The sequence below is a fragment of the Limanda limanda genome, chromosome 8, assembly GCF_963576545.1.
Source record: "Limanda limanda chromosome 8, fLimLim1.1, whole genome shotgun sequence".
Lineage (NCBI taxonomy): Eukaryota > Metazoa > Chordata > Actinopteri > Pleuronectiformes > Pleuronectidae > Limanda > Limanda limanda.
Window position 1 is genome coordinate 182,329 of NC_083643.1, and position 12,991 is coordinate 195,319.

The following is a 12,991-nucleotide window of genomic DNA, read 5'->3' on the forward strand; positions in this document are numbered from 1 at the left end:
ACCTGTGACAGCCTGTATGGAGGCGGAGCTCTGCAGGCCGCCAGCCTCTGTTACCACGGTGACGGTGTAGTGGGTCCCTGGCTGCAGAGCGTCCATCTCAGCAGACGTCACGGTGTTCGTTAGCGTGACGTTCTTCAACAGAACCGCGTCCTGGTCCGTCAGCAGAACCACAAACCGCTCGGTTCTGCCCGGACCCGGGCGCCACGACACCGCCACGCTGCGTGAGGACGCCGACGCCACCTGGAGGCCGAGGACAGAAGAGGGAGCTGCAGGACAGACAGGAAGTGATCAGTGCTCTGACCTCAGCAAAACGACCTCATTTCATAATTACAAGCTTATAAACATGATATATAACCTCAGTATTACAGTCATCTGTGTATATTATATATACATTAATATCATTAGATTATAGTAATGTGTGTGCAGTATTTTATAGTTCCTGAATATATCAAGATTTTTATTATTGAGAAAGATTATAATAATAATAATAAACATTTTTTGCAAAGCACCTTTCATGCAAGAAATGCTCAGTGTTTTACATTAAAAATACATTTTAAGAAACATATGAACATGTTTAAATGACATTTAATAGGAAAGGAAACCACAAAGAATAACAAATGTTATACATAAAAAAATGCATAAAAACAGAAGAGGAGAAAACGGGATAAAACTGTAAGTGTGATGATAAGATGTGTTTAATAACTGAAAACTCGTCTGTTCCACAACTTCAACATTTATCAAAGCTGAGTTTCGATTGAAACAAAACTTTATCAACTAAACATGTATATAACCTTTATATCAATATTCATATTAACAACCACACATGAATTTCTCATGTACGTTACCTGTAGTTGCCGTGGTAACGACAGGTAGAGCGCTCTTGTTACCGGACGTCGCCACCACGCTGACCGAGTACAGAGAACCAGGAAGCAGCGAGCTGAACCCAGACCGGGGGACTGCAGAGTCCAGGATTCTGGTCCTGGTCCTGGATCCAGAGCTGCTGTCCTCCAGACTCACATCATACCAGTCCACATGACCGGCAGAGCGAGACCACCACACCGTCAGACCCACGGAACCGGCGTGGACCGGGTTGAGCTGGACCTCCAGACGAGCCGGACCCACGGGCTCTGAGACAAGAGACACTTCTGTTGGACTCTGAACCTGATCCAGAACCTGATCCAGAGCCGGATCCTCTTCACATCAACTTTAAACAATTGTCTCATGAAGAAGAAACAACATGTAGTTTGTTATCATGACACTGTTCAACTAATCACACTGTGATCCAGAACCAGAACCAGAACCAGATTCTGAATGTTCTGGATCTCATTTTGTCATGGTGACAGTGTGAGTCTGGACGGGAAACAGAAAAAAAGGATGGGCAGGACGTGAAGGAGACCCCCCCCCCCGGTTTCCTCCATCAGGACACTTCCTGTTTCCTGTTTCAATTCAGCGACGCCTCAAGGCTGTGAAGAGAATCAAACCTGCTGTTGTCATGGTAACCACAGCCTACAGGCACTTGAGGAAACCAACACTTCTTAGAAAACAGGAAGTGTCTGTGTCCTCAGCCAATCAGGAAGCAACACACACACACAAACACTTTGGACTAACACACGTCATCCATGTCCCGACGTGACTTCTGCACATGCTCAGTTCCTGCTGCTGGTGCAGACTTTTCTTCTTCTTTGTTTGATATATCGTAGAGTGGCAACGTGCATCACCTCCCTCTGCTGCTGTTCCTTTCTGACCTTTTTCATGACTTCCTACTGAGAGCTTCCTAAACTCTACTTGTGTCGAGAGCAGAGAATGAAAACATGACGCCACGCCTCCTCCTAACCCTGAAGCCACGCCTCCTCCTAACCCTGAAGCCACGCCTCATTATCACAGGAATGTGAGGATTCAGGAAGATTGGTGTTTTACATGAGAGCAGAGGAATCGTATCTCACCATCAGAGCAAAGATGGACCATGTTCAGAAACAGGTTAATAAAGAGTCTGTGTTGTTTTCAGATTTAGAAAAGTCTTATGATATAGTTTGGAAGGATTATTGATCAAATGAAATATGATAGCAGTACTGTTGTTGTGTTGATGTGTTCAGTTCCATCAGCTGTGTGTGTCCTGGGAGAGGATCCTCACATGGGACTGAGCTTTACTCACTGATCACTAAGTTTCTGTTTGACTCGTGTTGAGTTCAGAACAGGAAGTTGATCCTTGTGAACATCTGAGAGACAAACTGGGATTTGGGAATAAATAGAAATAAAATGTGATGAATGATTGATTGATTGACAAATGGAGGAATCAGTGGAGCATGTGATGTTTGACTGTGATAAGTATGTTAGAGAAGGAGAAAAGATAAATAGAGGAATTCCAAAGCATTGAGTGAAGAACTTTTATTATTGGAATAGAGAGAATGATCTGAGGGACAGGATGAGACAGAAGAATATGACCCAGATGACTGTGATGAACACTCCAACCCAGTAGGGGGCCGTCCACCATAAGACCAAAGGAGAAGAAGAATCGAAGCAGGACAGGCTGAGCAGGGACGAGGAGGAGGATCCACTAGATGGCGCTGGTGCACCTTGGTGTTAGTTGCCACCCGCCAATAAACCCAACAAAGAAGAAGAAACTGCCATCTTATGGTGAGGATGTCATTTGCAGTCAGTCTGTGCAATAGTGATCGTGGGGTGGAGCCAGTGTATCGAGGTTCCGCCCATACATGTGCGCAACCAATCAGGAGTCAGACTCATTAATAACTAATTAAAAACAAACTCATCAGAAACTTGAACAAACATCAGTGAGATAAGAACGACCTGAAATGACAGAAACATCTTTGACAAATATTTATTTAACGTCTACTTGGAGTTTTTAGTTTGGTCAATGTCCCGTCTGCTAACATGGAGGAGGAGGAGTGATTTATGACCTATACTGCAGTCAGAAGATGAAGATGGTTGGAACATTTCGAGGAACTTCTCAACAGACCAGCCCCACAAGACCCACCACACATCCAACAAGCAGACAGGGATCTGCCAATAGACCTCAGCGTACCAAGAAGGGAGGAGATCAGGAAAGCCATTAAAAAACTTAGAAACAGCAAGGCTGCAGGACCAGATAGCATCCCGGCCGAGGCACTGAAGACGGACGCAGAGACCATGGCAGAGATGCTCCACCCTCTCTTCAAGAAGATGTGGGAAGAGGAAAACATCCCATGCGAATGGAAGGAGGGCTATCTTGTGAAGATGCCAAAGAAAGGGGACCTGAGCAACTGTGGAAATTATAGGGGGATCATGCTACTCTCCATCCCAGGAAAGGTCTTCTACAGGATCTTACTGGACAGGATGAAGGATGCGATTGACCCCCAGCTTAGAGACCAGCAGGCTGGCTTCCGCAAAGACAGATCGTGTACAGACCAGATTGCTACACTGCGCATCATCCTGGAACAGTCACTCGAGTGGAATTCACCGCTATTCATCAACTTCATCGACTACGAGAAGGCCTTCGACAGTGTGGACAGGGAGACCCTCTGGAAGCTTCTCAGGCACTACGGAGTACCAGAGAAATTAACTAACATCATCAGAAACACCTATGAGGGAATGACCTGCAGAGTGATCCACGAGGGACAACCTACCGATGCCTCCAGTGTACATACTGGAGTGAGACAGGGGTGCCTACTATCGCCATTCCTGTTCCTGCTGGCAATGGATTGGGTAATGAAGCGATCCACAGCAGGAAGAAAAAACATATAATATAATACAACATATAATACAACAAATAAAATCCAGTCATTCATCAATACTTGTCTGCGACGAATCCTCCAGATCCACTGGCCTAACACCATCAGCAACAAAGAACTGTGGGAACGTACCAGCCAAAAGCCAGCGGACGAAGAGATCCTCCAACGACGTTGGAGATGGATAGGCCATACTCTCCGTAAACCAGCCACAAACACCACAAGACAGTCCCTCAAGTGGAATCCCCAAGGGAAAAGAAAGAGAGGTCGGCCGCGAAACACCTGGCGTAGAGACCTGGAGGCAGACGCCAAGAAAATGGGCTACACCTGGGGACAGCTTGAGATGTTGGCCCAGGACCGGGATGCATGGAGAACTCTTGTTTGCGGCCTAAGCCCCAGAAGGGGTAGTAGGCGATGATGATGATGATGACTGCAGTCAGACTCCAGGGGGCGATGGAGATGGTTTGGCTTAACTTTTGGGAGCCGTCATGTCGAGCATCTTTATTTACAGTCCGTGGTCAAATCTACCATGGAAACCGTGACGTCATTTTAGGATCAAAAATCAAAGATTTATAGTTTCTCCACCACATGAAAGACAAGAAGAAGAAGAAGAAGAAGAAGAAGAAGAAGAAGAAGAAGAAGAAGAAGAAGAAGAAGAAGAAGAAGAAGAAGAAGAAGAAGACGGGGGAGTTCTTACCTGTACGTACGGACTTGTTGCTCTTCTCGCCGTCCTTCCTTGAAATCACCGTTAACTCGTACAAAGTTCCAGGTTTCAGATCTTCAACCCGACACAGGAAGTCGTTTTCTCCAAAGGCATCGCAGTCGCTGGACTCCTCCCCGTTAACCACGCTAAAGTTACAGGACACGCCCCCAGTGGTCAGTGCCAGCTCCGCCCAGTGAGAACCAGAGCCGACCTCACTCACGATCACTGAGCAGCGGGAAACCGTCTGAAACAGGAAGTGATGAAAGCTCAGGTGAATGTGACGTCATCATCACAGTTTATTAAGGTCCTTGTTAATGTCAGGTACTTTTACTGTGAAAGGCAGGTACTTTTACTGTGAAAGGCAGGTACTTTTACTGTGAAAGGCAGGTACTTTTACTGTGAGAGGGAGGTACTTTTACTGTGAAAGGCAGGTACTTTTACTGTGAAAGGCAGGTACTTTTACTGTGAAAGGCAGGTACTTTTACTATGAAAGGCAGGTACTTTTACTGTGAAAGGCAGGTACTTTTACTATGAGAGGGAGGTACTTTTACTGTGAAAGGCAGGTACTTTTACTGTGAAAGGCAGGTACTTTTACTGTGAAAGGCAGGTACTTTTACTATGAGAGGGAGGTACTTTTACTGTGAAAGGCAGGTACTTTTACTGTGAAAGGCAGGTACTTTAACAATGAAAGGATGATACTTTTACTGTGAAAGGCAGGTACTTTTTCTGTGAAAGGGAGGTACTTTTACTGTGAAAGGTAGGTACTTTTACTGTGAAAGGTAGGTACTTTTACTGTGAAAGACAGGTACTTTTACTGTGAAAGGGAGGTACTTTTACTGTGAAAGGGAGGTACTTTAATGTGAAAGGGAGGTACTTTTACTGTGAAAGGCAGGTACTTTTACTGTGAAATGCAGGTACTTTTATTGTGAAAGGATGATACTTTTACTGTGAAAGGATGATACTTTTACTGTCAAAGGCAGGTACTTTAACTGTGAAATGCAGGTACTTTTACTGTGAAAGGCAGGTACTTTTACTGTGAAAGGATGATACTTTTACTGTGAAAGGATGATACTTTCACTGTGAAAGGCAGGTACTTTTACTGTGAAAGGCAGGTACTTTTACTGTGAAAGGCAGACACCCAGGTGGAGACTTACAGCTGGAGCTGAGCTGAGCTCTGACGTCACTGGAACACTCGTGGTCATTATTGCAGTGGCTCTAGTGATGGTGGGTGGTGTGGTGTGGATGGTTTCCGTGGAGACAGACGTGGTGACACGCATGGTTTGGATGGTCGTCGTCATGGTGTCCGTAGTGACGGATGTGGCGGTGGCTATGTGTGTGTTTGTCGGACTCGTGGGCGGGACCATTGGGTCTGAGGTTGTGATACTCGCAGTTGCTGGAGATGTGGGCAGAGCCGACCTGCCTGGAGGGGCGGAGCTCGCTGAGCTTTCTGTCTGTAGCATGAACGTTACTCCAGGTGCATTCTGGGAGAAGGTGGGCATGGCTGGAGGATGCATCTCCATGGTTGATGTGGAAGTTTGTTGTTTTGATGGAGCTTCAGTCGTGTCGTCATAGTTGAAGGTGAAATCTGTGAAGGAGGTGTGTGCGTCAGTCCCTAGATTGGGGACGTTTCTCCATGAAGGACTCAGTGACGTGTCCGTGGTCGTCTCCGTGGTCGTCTCCGTGGTCGTCTCCGTGGTGACCTCCGTGGTGACCTCTGTCAGACCGGTAGCAGACATTGCTGTGACTGAAGTCGAAACGTCAGAATATAAACCTGTAACCGACCTCCGGGTCCGTGACACCTCCGAGTCCGTGACATTGACCACATCCGTCCAAGCTCTGCTGGTTACTGGGTCTGTGGCATGTGAGTCTGTGGCACGTGAGTCTGTGACATGTGAGGCCGTGGCATGTGAGGCCGTGGCATGTGAGGCCGTGGCATGTGAGTCTGTGGCATGTGAGTATGTGGCATGTGAGTCTGTGACATGTGAGTCTGTGGCATGTGAGTCTGTGACATGTGAGGCCGTGGCATGTGAGTGTGTGGCATGTGAGGCCGTGGCATGTGAGTCTGTGGCATGTGAGTCAATGACAGTTGGGGCAGTGACATGTGAGTCTGTGACATGTGAGGCCGTGGCATGTGACTCTGTGACATGTGAGGCCGTGGCATGTGAGGCCGTGGCATGTGAGGCCGTGGCATGTGAGTCTGTGGCATGTGAGTCTGTGGCATGTGAGTCTGTGGCATGTGAGTCTGTGACATGTGAGTCTGTGACATGTGAGGCCGTGGCATGTGAGTCTGTGGCATGTGAGGCCGTGGCATGTGAGTCTGTGGCATGTGAGTCTGTGGCATGTGAGTCTGTGACATGTGAGTCTGTGACATGTGAGTCTGTGACATGTGAGGCCGTGGCATGTGAGTCTGTGGCATGTGAGGCCGTGGCATGTGAGTCTGTGACATGTGAGTCTGTGACAGTTGGGGCAGTGACATGTGAGTCTGTGACAGTTGGGGCAGTGACATGTGAGGCCGTGGCATGTGAGTCTGTGGCATGTGAGGCCGTGGCATGTGAGTCTGTGGCACGTAGATCTGTGACAGTTGGGGCAGTGACATGTGAGTCTGTGACATGTGACTCTGTGACATGTGAGTCTGTGGCATGTGAGTCTGTGGCATGTGAGTCTGTGGCATGTGAGGCCGTGGCATGTGAGTCAATGACAGTTGGGGCAGTGACATGTGAGTCTGTGCCATGTGAGTCTGTGACATGTGAGTCTGTGGCACGTAGATCTGTGACATCTGAGGCCTTGGCATGTGAGTCTGTGACATGTGAGTCTGTGACATGTGAGTCTGTGACATGTGAGTCTGTGGCATGTGAGTCTGTGGCATGTGAGGCCGTGGCATGTGAGTCTGTGGCATGTGAGTCTGTGACATGTGAGTCTGTGGCACGTAGACCTGTGACATCTGAGGCCGTGGCATGTGAGTCTGTGGCATGTGAGGCCGTGGCACGTAGATCTGTGACATGTGACTCTGTGACATGTGAGGCCGTGGCATGTGAGTCTGTGACATGTGAGTCTGTGACATGTGAGTCTGTGACATGTGAGGCCGTGACATGTGAGGCCGTGGCACGTAGATCTGTGACATGTGACTCTGTGACATGTGAGGCCGTGGCATGTGAGGCCGTGACATGTGAGGCCGTGGCACGTAGATCTGTGACATGTGACTCTGTGACATGTGAGGCCGTGGCATGTGAGTCTGTGGCATGTGAGTCTGTGGCATGTGAGTCTGTGGCATGTGAGGCTGTGACATGTGAGGCTGTGACATGTGAGTCTGTGACATGTGAGTCTGTGACATGTGAGGCCGTGGCATGTGAGTCTGTGACATGTGAGGCCGTGGCATGTGAGGCCGTGGCATGTGAGGCCGTGGCATGTGAGGCCGTGGCATGTGAGTCTGTGGCATGTGAGTCTGTGGCATGTGAGTCTGTTGCATGTGAGTCTGTGACATGTGAGTCTGTGGCACGTGAGTCTGTGGCATGTGAGGCCGTGGCATGTGAGTCTGTGGCATGTGAGTCTGTGGCATGTGAGTCTGTGACATGTGAGGCCGTGGCATGTGAGTCTGTGACATGTGAGGCCGTGGCATGTGAGGCCGTGGCATGTGAGTCTGTGGCATGTGAGTCTGTGGCATGTGAGGCCGTGGCATGTGAGTCTGTGGCATGTGAGTCTGTGGCATGTGAGTCTGTGACATGTGAGGCCGTGACATGTGAGTCTGTGACATGTGAGTCTGTGACATGTGAGTCTGTGACATGTGAGTCTGTGGCATGTGAGTCTGTGGCATGTGAGTCTGTGACATGTGAGTCTGTGAGTTGTGAGTTTGTGACATGTGAGTCTGTGAGTTGTGAGTTTGTGAGTTGTGAGTTTGTGACATGTGAGTCTGTGACATGTGAGTCTGTGAGTTGTGAGTCTGTGAGTTGTGAGTCTGTGGCATGTGAGGCCGTGGCATGTGAGTCTGTGAGTTGTGAGTCTGTGATGTTTGGGGCGGTCACACATCTGCTGACTTTGTGGTTGTGTGTTGATTGTGTAGTCGCAGGACGTCGGGCGGAGCTGCTGAGTCGTTGCGGTTCACGTGTGGACGAATAGAAGGGGGCGGAGTCTGAGAAAAGAAAACATTTAAAAACACTCAGTGGAAATATTAAGTAACTTCAAATGGAGTACAGTACTGCATCTACTTAGTTACTTTGAAGTGGAGACTTCATGTTAGTTTAATGCCGTGTAATCCCTGTGTACTGCTGGGCGTGTCCGTGTACTGTGACATCACAGCTGGGCGTGTCCGTGTACTGTGACATCACAGCTGGGCGTGTATATAGAGTGGATCCTGAACTCACCTGTGTCGGGACATAACGACGTCAGCAGCTTGTTTCCTTCTGCGTCCACATCGAACCTCCTCCACCCGGACCCCCTCCACCCGGACCCCCTCCACCCGGACCCCTGCTGGGTCTCTTCGACCACCACGCCTGACCCCAGCTTCTTCAGGTACACGTGTGTCTCAGCCAATCCAAACGCTCCCTCGGTGCAGCTCCACCCCGGCGCTCCGCTGCAGGCGCTGAGTTTGGTGAGGCGGGTGTGGGGGGGCAGCTGAGGGCTCCCATTGGGCCAGAGACACCAGGAGGACTGAGTGTGGACCAGTCTGCCCCCACCTGTCCACGCCCACTGGTGGGCGGGGTTAGTGACATCACACTGTTCCAGGACGATGACCTGACTTTGTGTCGTCAGACAAAACCTCCAGGGGGCGACAGTGATGAGGAAACCAGCTGTGAGGAAATCATCATCTTCATCATCATCTTCATCATAATCTTCATCACCATTCGAAGGGAAGATGATGATGGTGAAAATAAAGATGATGAAGATGAAAATAAAGATGATGAAGATGATGGTGAAAATAAAGATGATGAAGATGATGATGATGAAAATAAAGATGATGAAGATGATGGTGAAAATAAAGATGATGAATATGAAGATGATGAAGATGATGATGAAAACAAAGATGATGAAGATGAAGATGATGATGAAAATAAAGATGATGATGAAAATAAAGATGATGAAGATGAAGATGATGATGGTGATAATAAAGATGATGAAGAAGATGATGAAAATAAAGATGATGAAGATGATGATGAAAATAAAGATGATGAAGATGAAGATGATGATGAAAATAAAGATGATGATGATGAAAATAATGATGATGCAAAAAAAGATAATTATGATGATGATGATCTAAAGCTTCATTCTAACGGAGGAACAGAACACAAGGTTGTAAAGGTTCTAACAGAGAAACAGAACATAATGTTGTAAAGGTTCTGACAGAGAAACAGAACATGATGTTGTAAAGGTTCTAACAGAGAAACAGAACATGAAGTTGTAAAGGTTCTAACAGAGAAACAGAACATAATGTTGTAAAGGTTCTAACAGAGAAACAGAACATGAAGTTGTAAAGGTTCTAACAGAGAAACAGAACATGAAGTTGTAAAGGTTCTAACAGAACGTGATGTTGTAAAGGTTCTAACAGAGAAACAGAACATGAAGTTGTAAAGGTTCTAACAGAGAAACAGAACATGATGTTGTAAAGGTTCTAACAGAGAAACAGAACATGAAGTTGTAAAGGTTCTAACAGAACACGAGGCTGTAAAGGTTCTAACAGAGATGCAGAACATGAAGTTGTAAAGGTTCTAACAGAGAAACAGAACATGAAGTTGTAAAGGTTCTAACAGAACACGAGGCTGTAAAGGTTCTAACAGAACATGAGGCTGTAGAGGTTCTAACAGAGAAACAGAACATGAAGTTGTAAAGGTTCTAACAGAGAAACAGAACACGAGGTTGTAGAGGTTCTAACAGAGAAACAGAACATGAAGCTGTAAAGGTTCTAACAGAACATGAGGCTGTAGAGGTTCTAACAGAGAAACAGAACATGAAGTTGTAAAGGTTCTAACAGAGAAACAGAACATGAAGTTGTAAAGGTTCTAACAGAGAAACAGAACATGAAGTTGTAAAGGTTCTAACAGAACACGAGGCTGTAAAGGTTCTAACAGAACATGAGGCTGTAGAGGTTCTAACAGAGAAACAGAACATGAAGTTGTAAAGGTTCTAACAGAGAAACAGAACACGAGGTTGTAGAGGTTCTAACAGAGAAACAGAACGCGATGTTGTAAAGGTTCTAACAGAACACGAGGTTGTAGAGGTTCTAACAGAGAAACAGAACATGATGTTGTAAAGGTTCTAACAGAGAAACAGAACACGAGGTTGTAAAGGTTCTAACAGAGAAACAGAACATGATGTTGTAAAGGTTCTAACAGAGAAACAGAACATGAAGTTGTAAAGGTTCTAACAGAACACGAGGTTGTAGAGGTTCTACTCCCTGTTCCTCATGTCGGACGTGTACTCACACACGCGGCTGGAGCTCAGGAGCAGAACCAGCGTCAGAACGTCCATGTTCCAGAGAGTTTCTCATGAAGTGAAGCGTCGCAGGGAAACTGGTCCGAACAGGAAACTGTCGGAGAGCGGCTTCCTTCTATTGTTTCACTGTGAAGGAAATACCACGGTCCATCCTTGAAGAGGAGGAGACATTTACATGCTCATAACATATTGATAACATGTAGATTACACACACACACACACATTATCATTATTGTCAGGCTATACAGCATCCCTGGCCTGATGGGATATGCAGTTCTGGGTAAAGGCCTGAACCTCCTGAACTTGTGACTGTGGAGCAGTGGTTCCACCCTGACCTCTGACCTCCTGAGACCAGACAACATCGCAGTGATGCAAACGTTCAGTGGAGCGTTGTGGTGAAGGAGGATTTATATTTATTGGTGGATCTACGTTCAGACCCTCACCATCCAAGTACAGAGCAGATCTGACCTCCCCTTTGTTTATAGAACCCTGGAGAACGTTGTCTCTGATCAGCTGTGAAGGTTTCCTGTGAGCTCCTCTCCTGTGGAATCATCTCAGCTTCAGTTCTGGAGGCAGACTCCCTCTGGACGCTGGAGATTCAAACCTTCCCTTAGGATCAGGCTCGAGTCCGAGCTGGTCCAGGTTTGTGTTGGACCTGAGTTCTGCTGCTGGGGGTCTAGAAGGTCTGGGTCATGTGACACATGGAGCTTCTCTTTCCTCTTCATCACATTAACGTCTCATTCTATTTCATAGGATTTATGTCGAGGCTCTTTACATAGATCCAGCCTTTATTATTGTTCTTGCTATCATTAATAACATCTTTACACAGAAACTGGTCTGAAACCTGATATTGCTCCTGGTCCCCCCCCCCCAACCCCCCCCGATGATCTGTGTAAACACGTTAGGATATTATATGAGACAGTTGGTTTAATGAGCCCCTTGTTTCCTGGTGAAAACTGTGATGTCACATCTGCGTCATTTCCAGATGTGACTGATTTCTTCAACAACACATTTCTGTGATTCATCAGTTTAAATTAAGACCATGTAAATTACTGATCAACAGCGCCCCCTGCAGACACATGGGGATTAACTGTCGGTCTCGGGTCTGATGAAATGTTTTCAATGTAAAAACAAAGTGAATCAATGTGTTGACTCTGACTCCTCCCTCTGGATATTACCCATGATCCTCTGCTCCCTGACCCTGAAGAGCTGGAACAAATCCACCAAACTGTTCAGATTCTTCATGTTTCACAGTTTCCTGCTGAATCTGATAAACTCTGGTTGTTAATAACTTCAGAGAGTTTCTAACTGATCTCAGTTCAGCTTCACTCTTCAGCTGCAGCTGCTGGAGACAGGTTGTGACTCTCAGTCAGTTCTTCTCTCAGGAGATGGAACACACTCACCAGGGGGGGGGGGGGGGGGGACCCACTCACCAGGGGGGAGGGGACCCACTCACCAGGGGGGAGGGGACCCACTCACCAGGGGGGGGGGGGGACCCACTCACCAGGGGGGAGGGGACCCACTCACCAGGGGGGGGGGGGGGACCCACTCACCAGGGGGGGGAAACTTCCTCTGGTTCTCACTCACACATCAGAGGAAAAACACTCAGACTCTTTTTGATTAGAAAATAATTTAATAACATTTGAATCCAACAGAAACACCAGCAGGAGGCGCTCTCCTCCTTGCTAATACTCTTTAATGATTTTATGGCAGAAACAAACCAAAAGGACATATTTCACATCGGATCACGTTGGCGAGTCACTTGGAGGTGACTTAAAGATGGCCGCCGCCGCCGCCGCCGCCGCTCGGCGTGGATCAGTCTCAGTCACTCACAGAGAATACTACACAGGCAGCAGCTGGATCAATCAGCACTAATTACTTTGATCACTTTAACAAAAATAAAAGTCTTCTTTTTCCTCTGGGACACAAAAAGACAACGTGGGGTAGTGGGGTGGTGGGGTGGTGGGGGGGTCAAACAGCCCCCCCGCCCCCCAGATGAGTTAAAATAAAAGGAGGGAAATGAATCCAAATGAAAAGAGAGAAACAGAAGAAGGGAGGACATGAAGAGAGACACCGTCCCTCTGCTCGATACTTACGTTCAGACATTATCTCGTCTCACGCCATGAGCACACCAGACGTCCTG

At 47.3% G+C, this 12,991-nt stretch overlaps 2 protein-coding genes across 2 annotated transcripts in view; both read right to left on the minus strand.

Moving 5' to 3' along the window:
- LOC133009329 (receptor-type tyrosine-protein phosphatase beta-like) overlaps positions 1–6,300 on the minus strand; it is a 29,627-nt gene extending 23,327 nt beyond the window's left edge. The window contains exons 1-4 of the mRNA XM_061076804.1: positions 5,580–6,300; positions 4,420–4,669; positions 846–1,127; positions 3–266 (exon numbers count right to left, since the gene is read on the minus strand). Coding sequence (XP_060932787.1) covers positions 3–266; positions 846–1,127; positions 4,420–4,669; positions 5,580–6,161 — 1,378 coding nt within the window. The 5' untranslated portion in view covers positions 6,162–6,300. The remainder of the gene's footprint in view (positions 1–2; positions 267–845; positions 1,128–4,419; positions 4,670–5,579) is intronic.
- On the minus strand, positions 6,184–10,888 carry LOC133008939 (uncharacterized). The gene is made up of 4 exons (XM_061076324.1): positions 10,839–10,888; positions 8,784–9,209; positions 8,273–8,551; positions 6,184–6,224 (listed from the first exon to the last, which is right to left on the minus strand). Exons 1-4 carry the CDS (start codon positions 10,882–10,884, stop codon positions 6,184–6,186), a joined length of 792 nt encoding a protein of 263 aa, XP_060932307.1. The 5' UTR covers positions 10,885–10,888.
- Between the last annotated feature and the right edge of the window lie 2,103 nt (positions 10,889–12,991).

Coding starts and splice junctions, on each gene's coding strand:
- LOC133008939 (XM_061076324.1), bottom strand. CDS start 10,884: ATGGACGTTCTGACGCTGGTTCTGCTCCTGAGCTCCAGCCGCGTGT. Junction 8,552..8,783: donor GTCGTTATGTCCCGACACAG/GTGAGTTCAGGA, acceptor TTCTTTTCTCAG/ACTCCGCCCCCTTCTATTCG. Junction 6,225..8,272: donor CACAGACTCACATGTCACAA/ACTCACAACTCA, acceptor ACGGACTCGGAG/GTGTCACGGACCCGGAGGTC.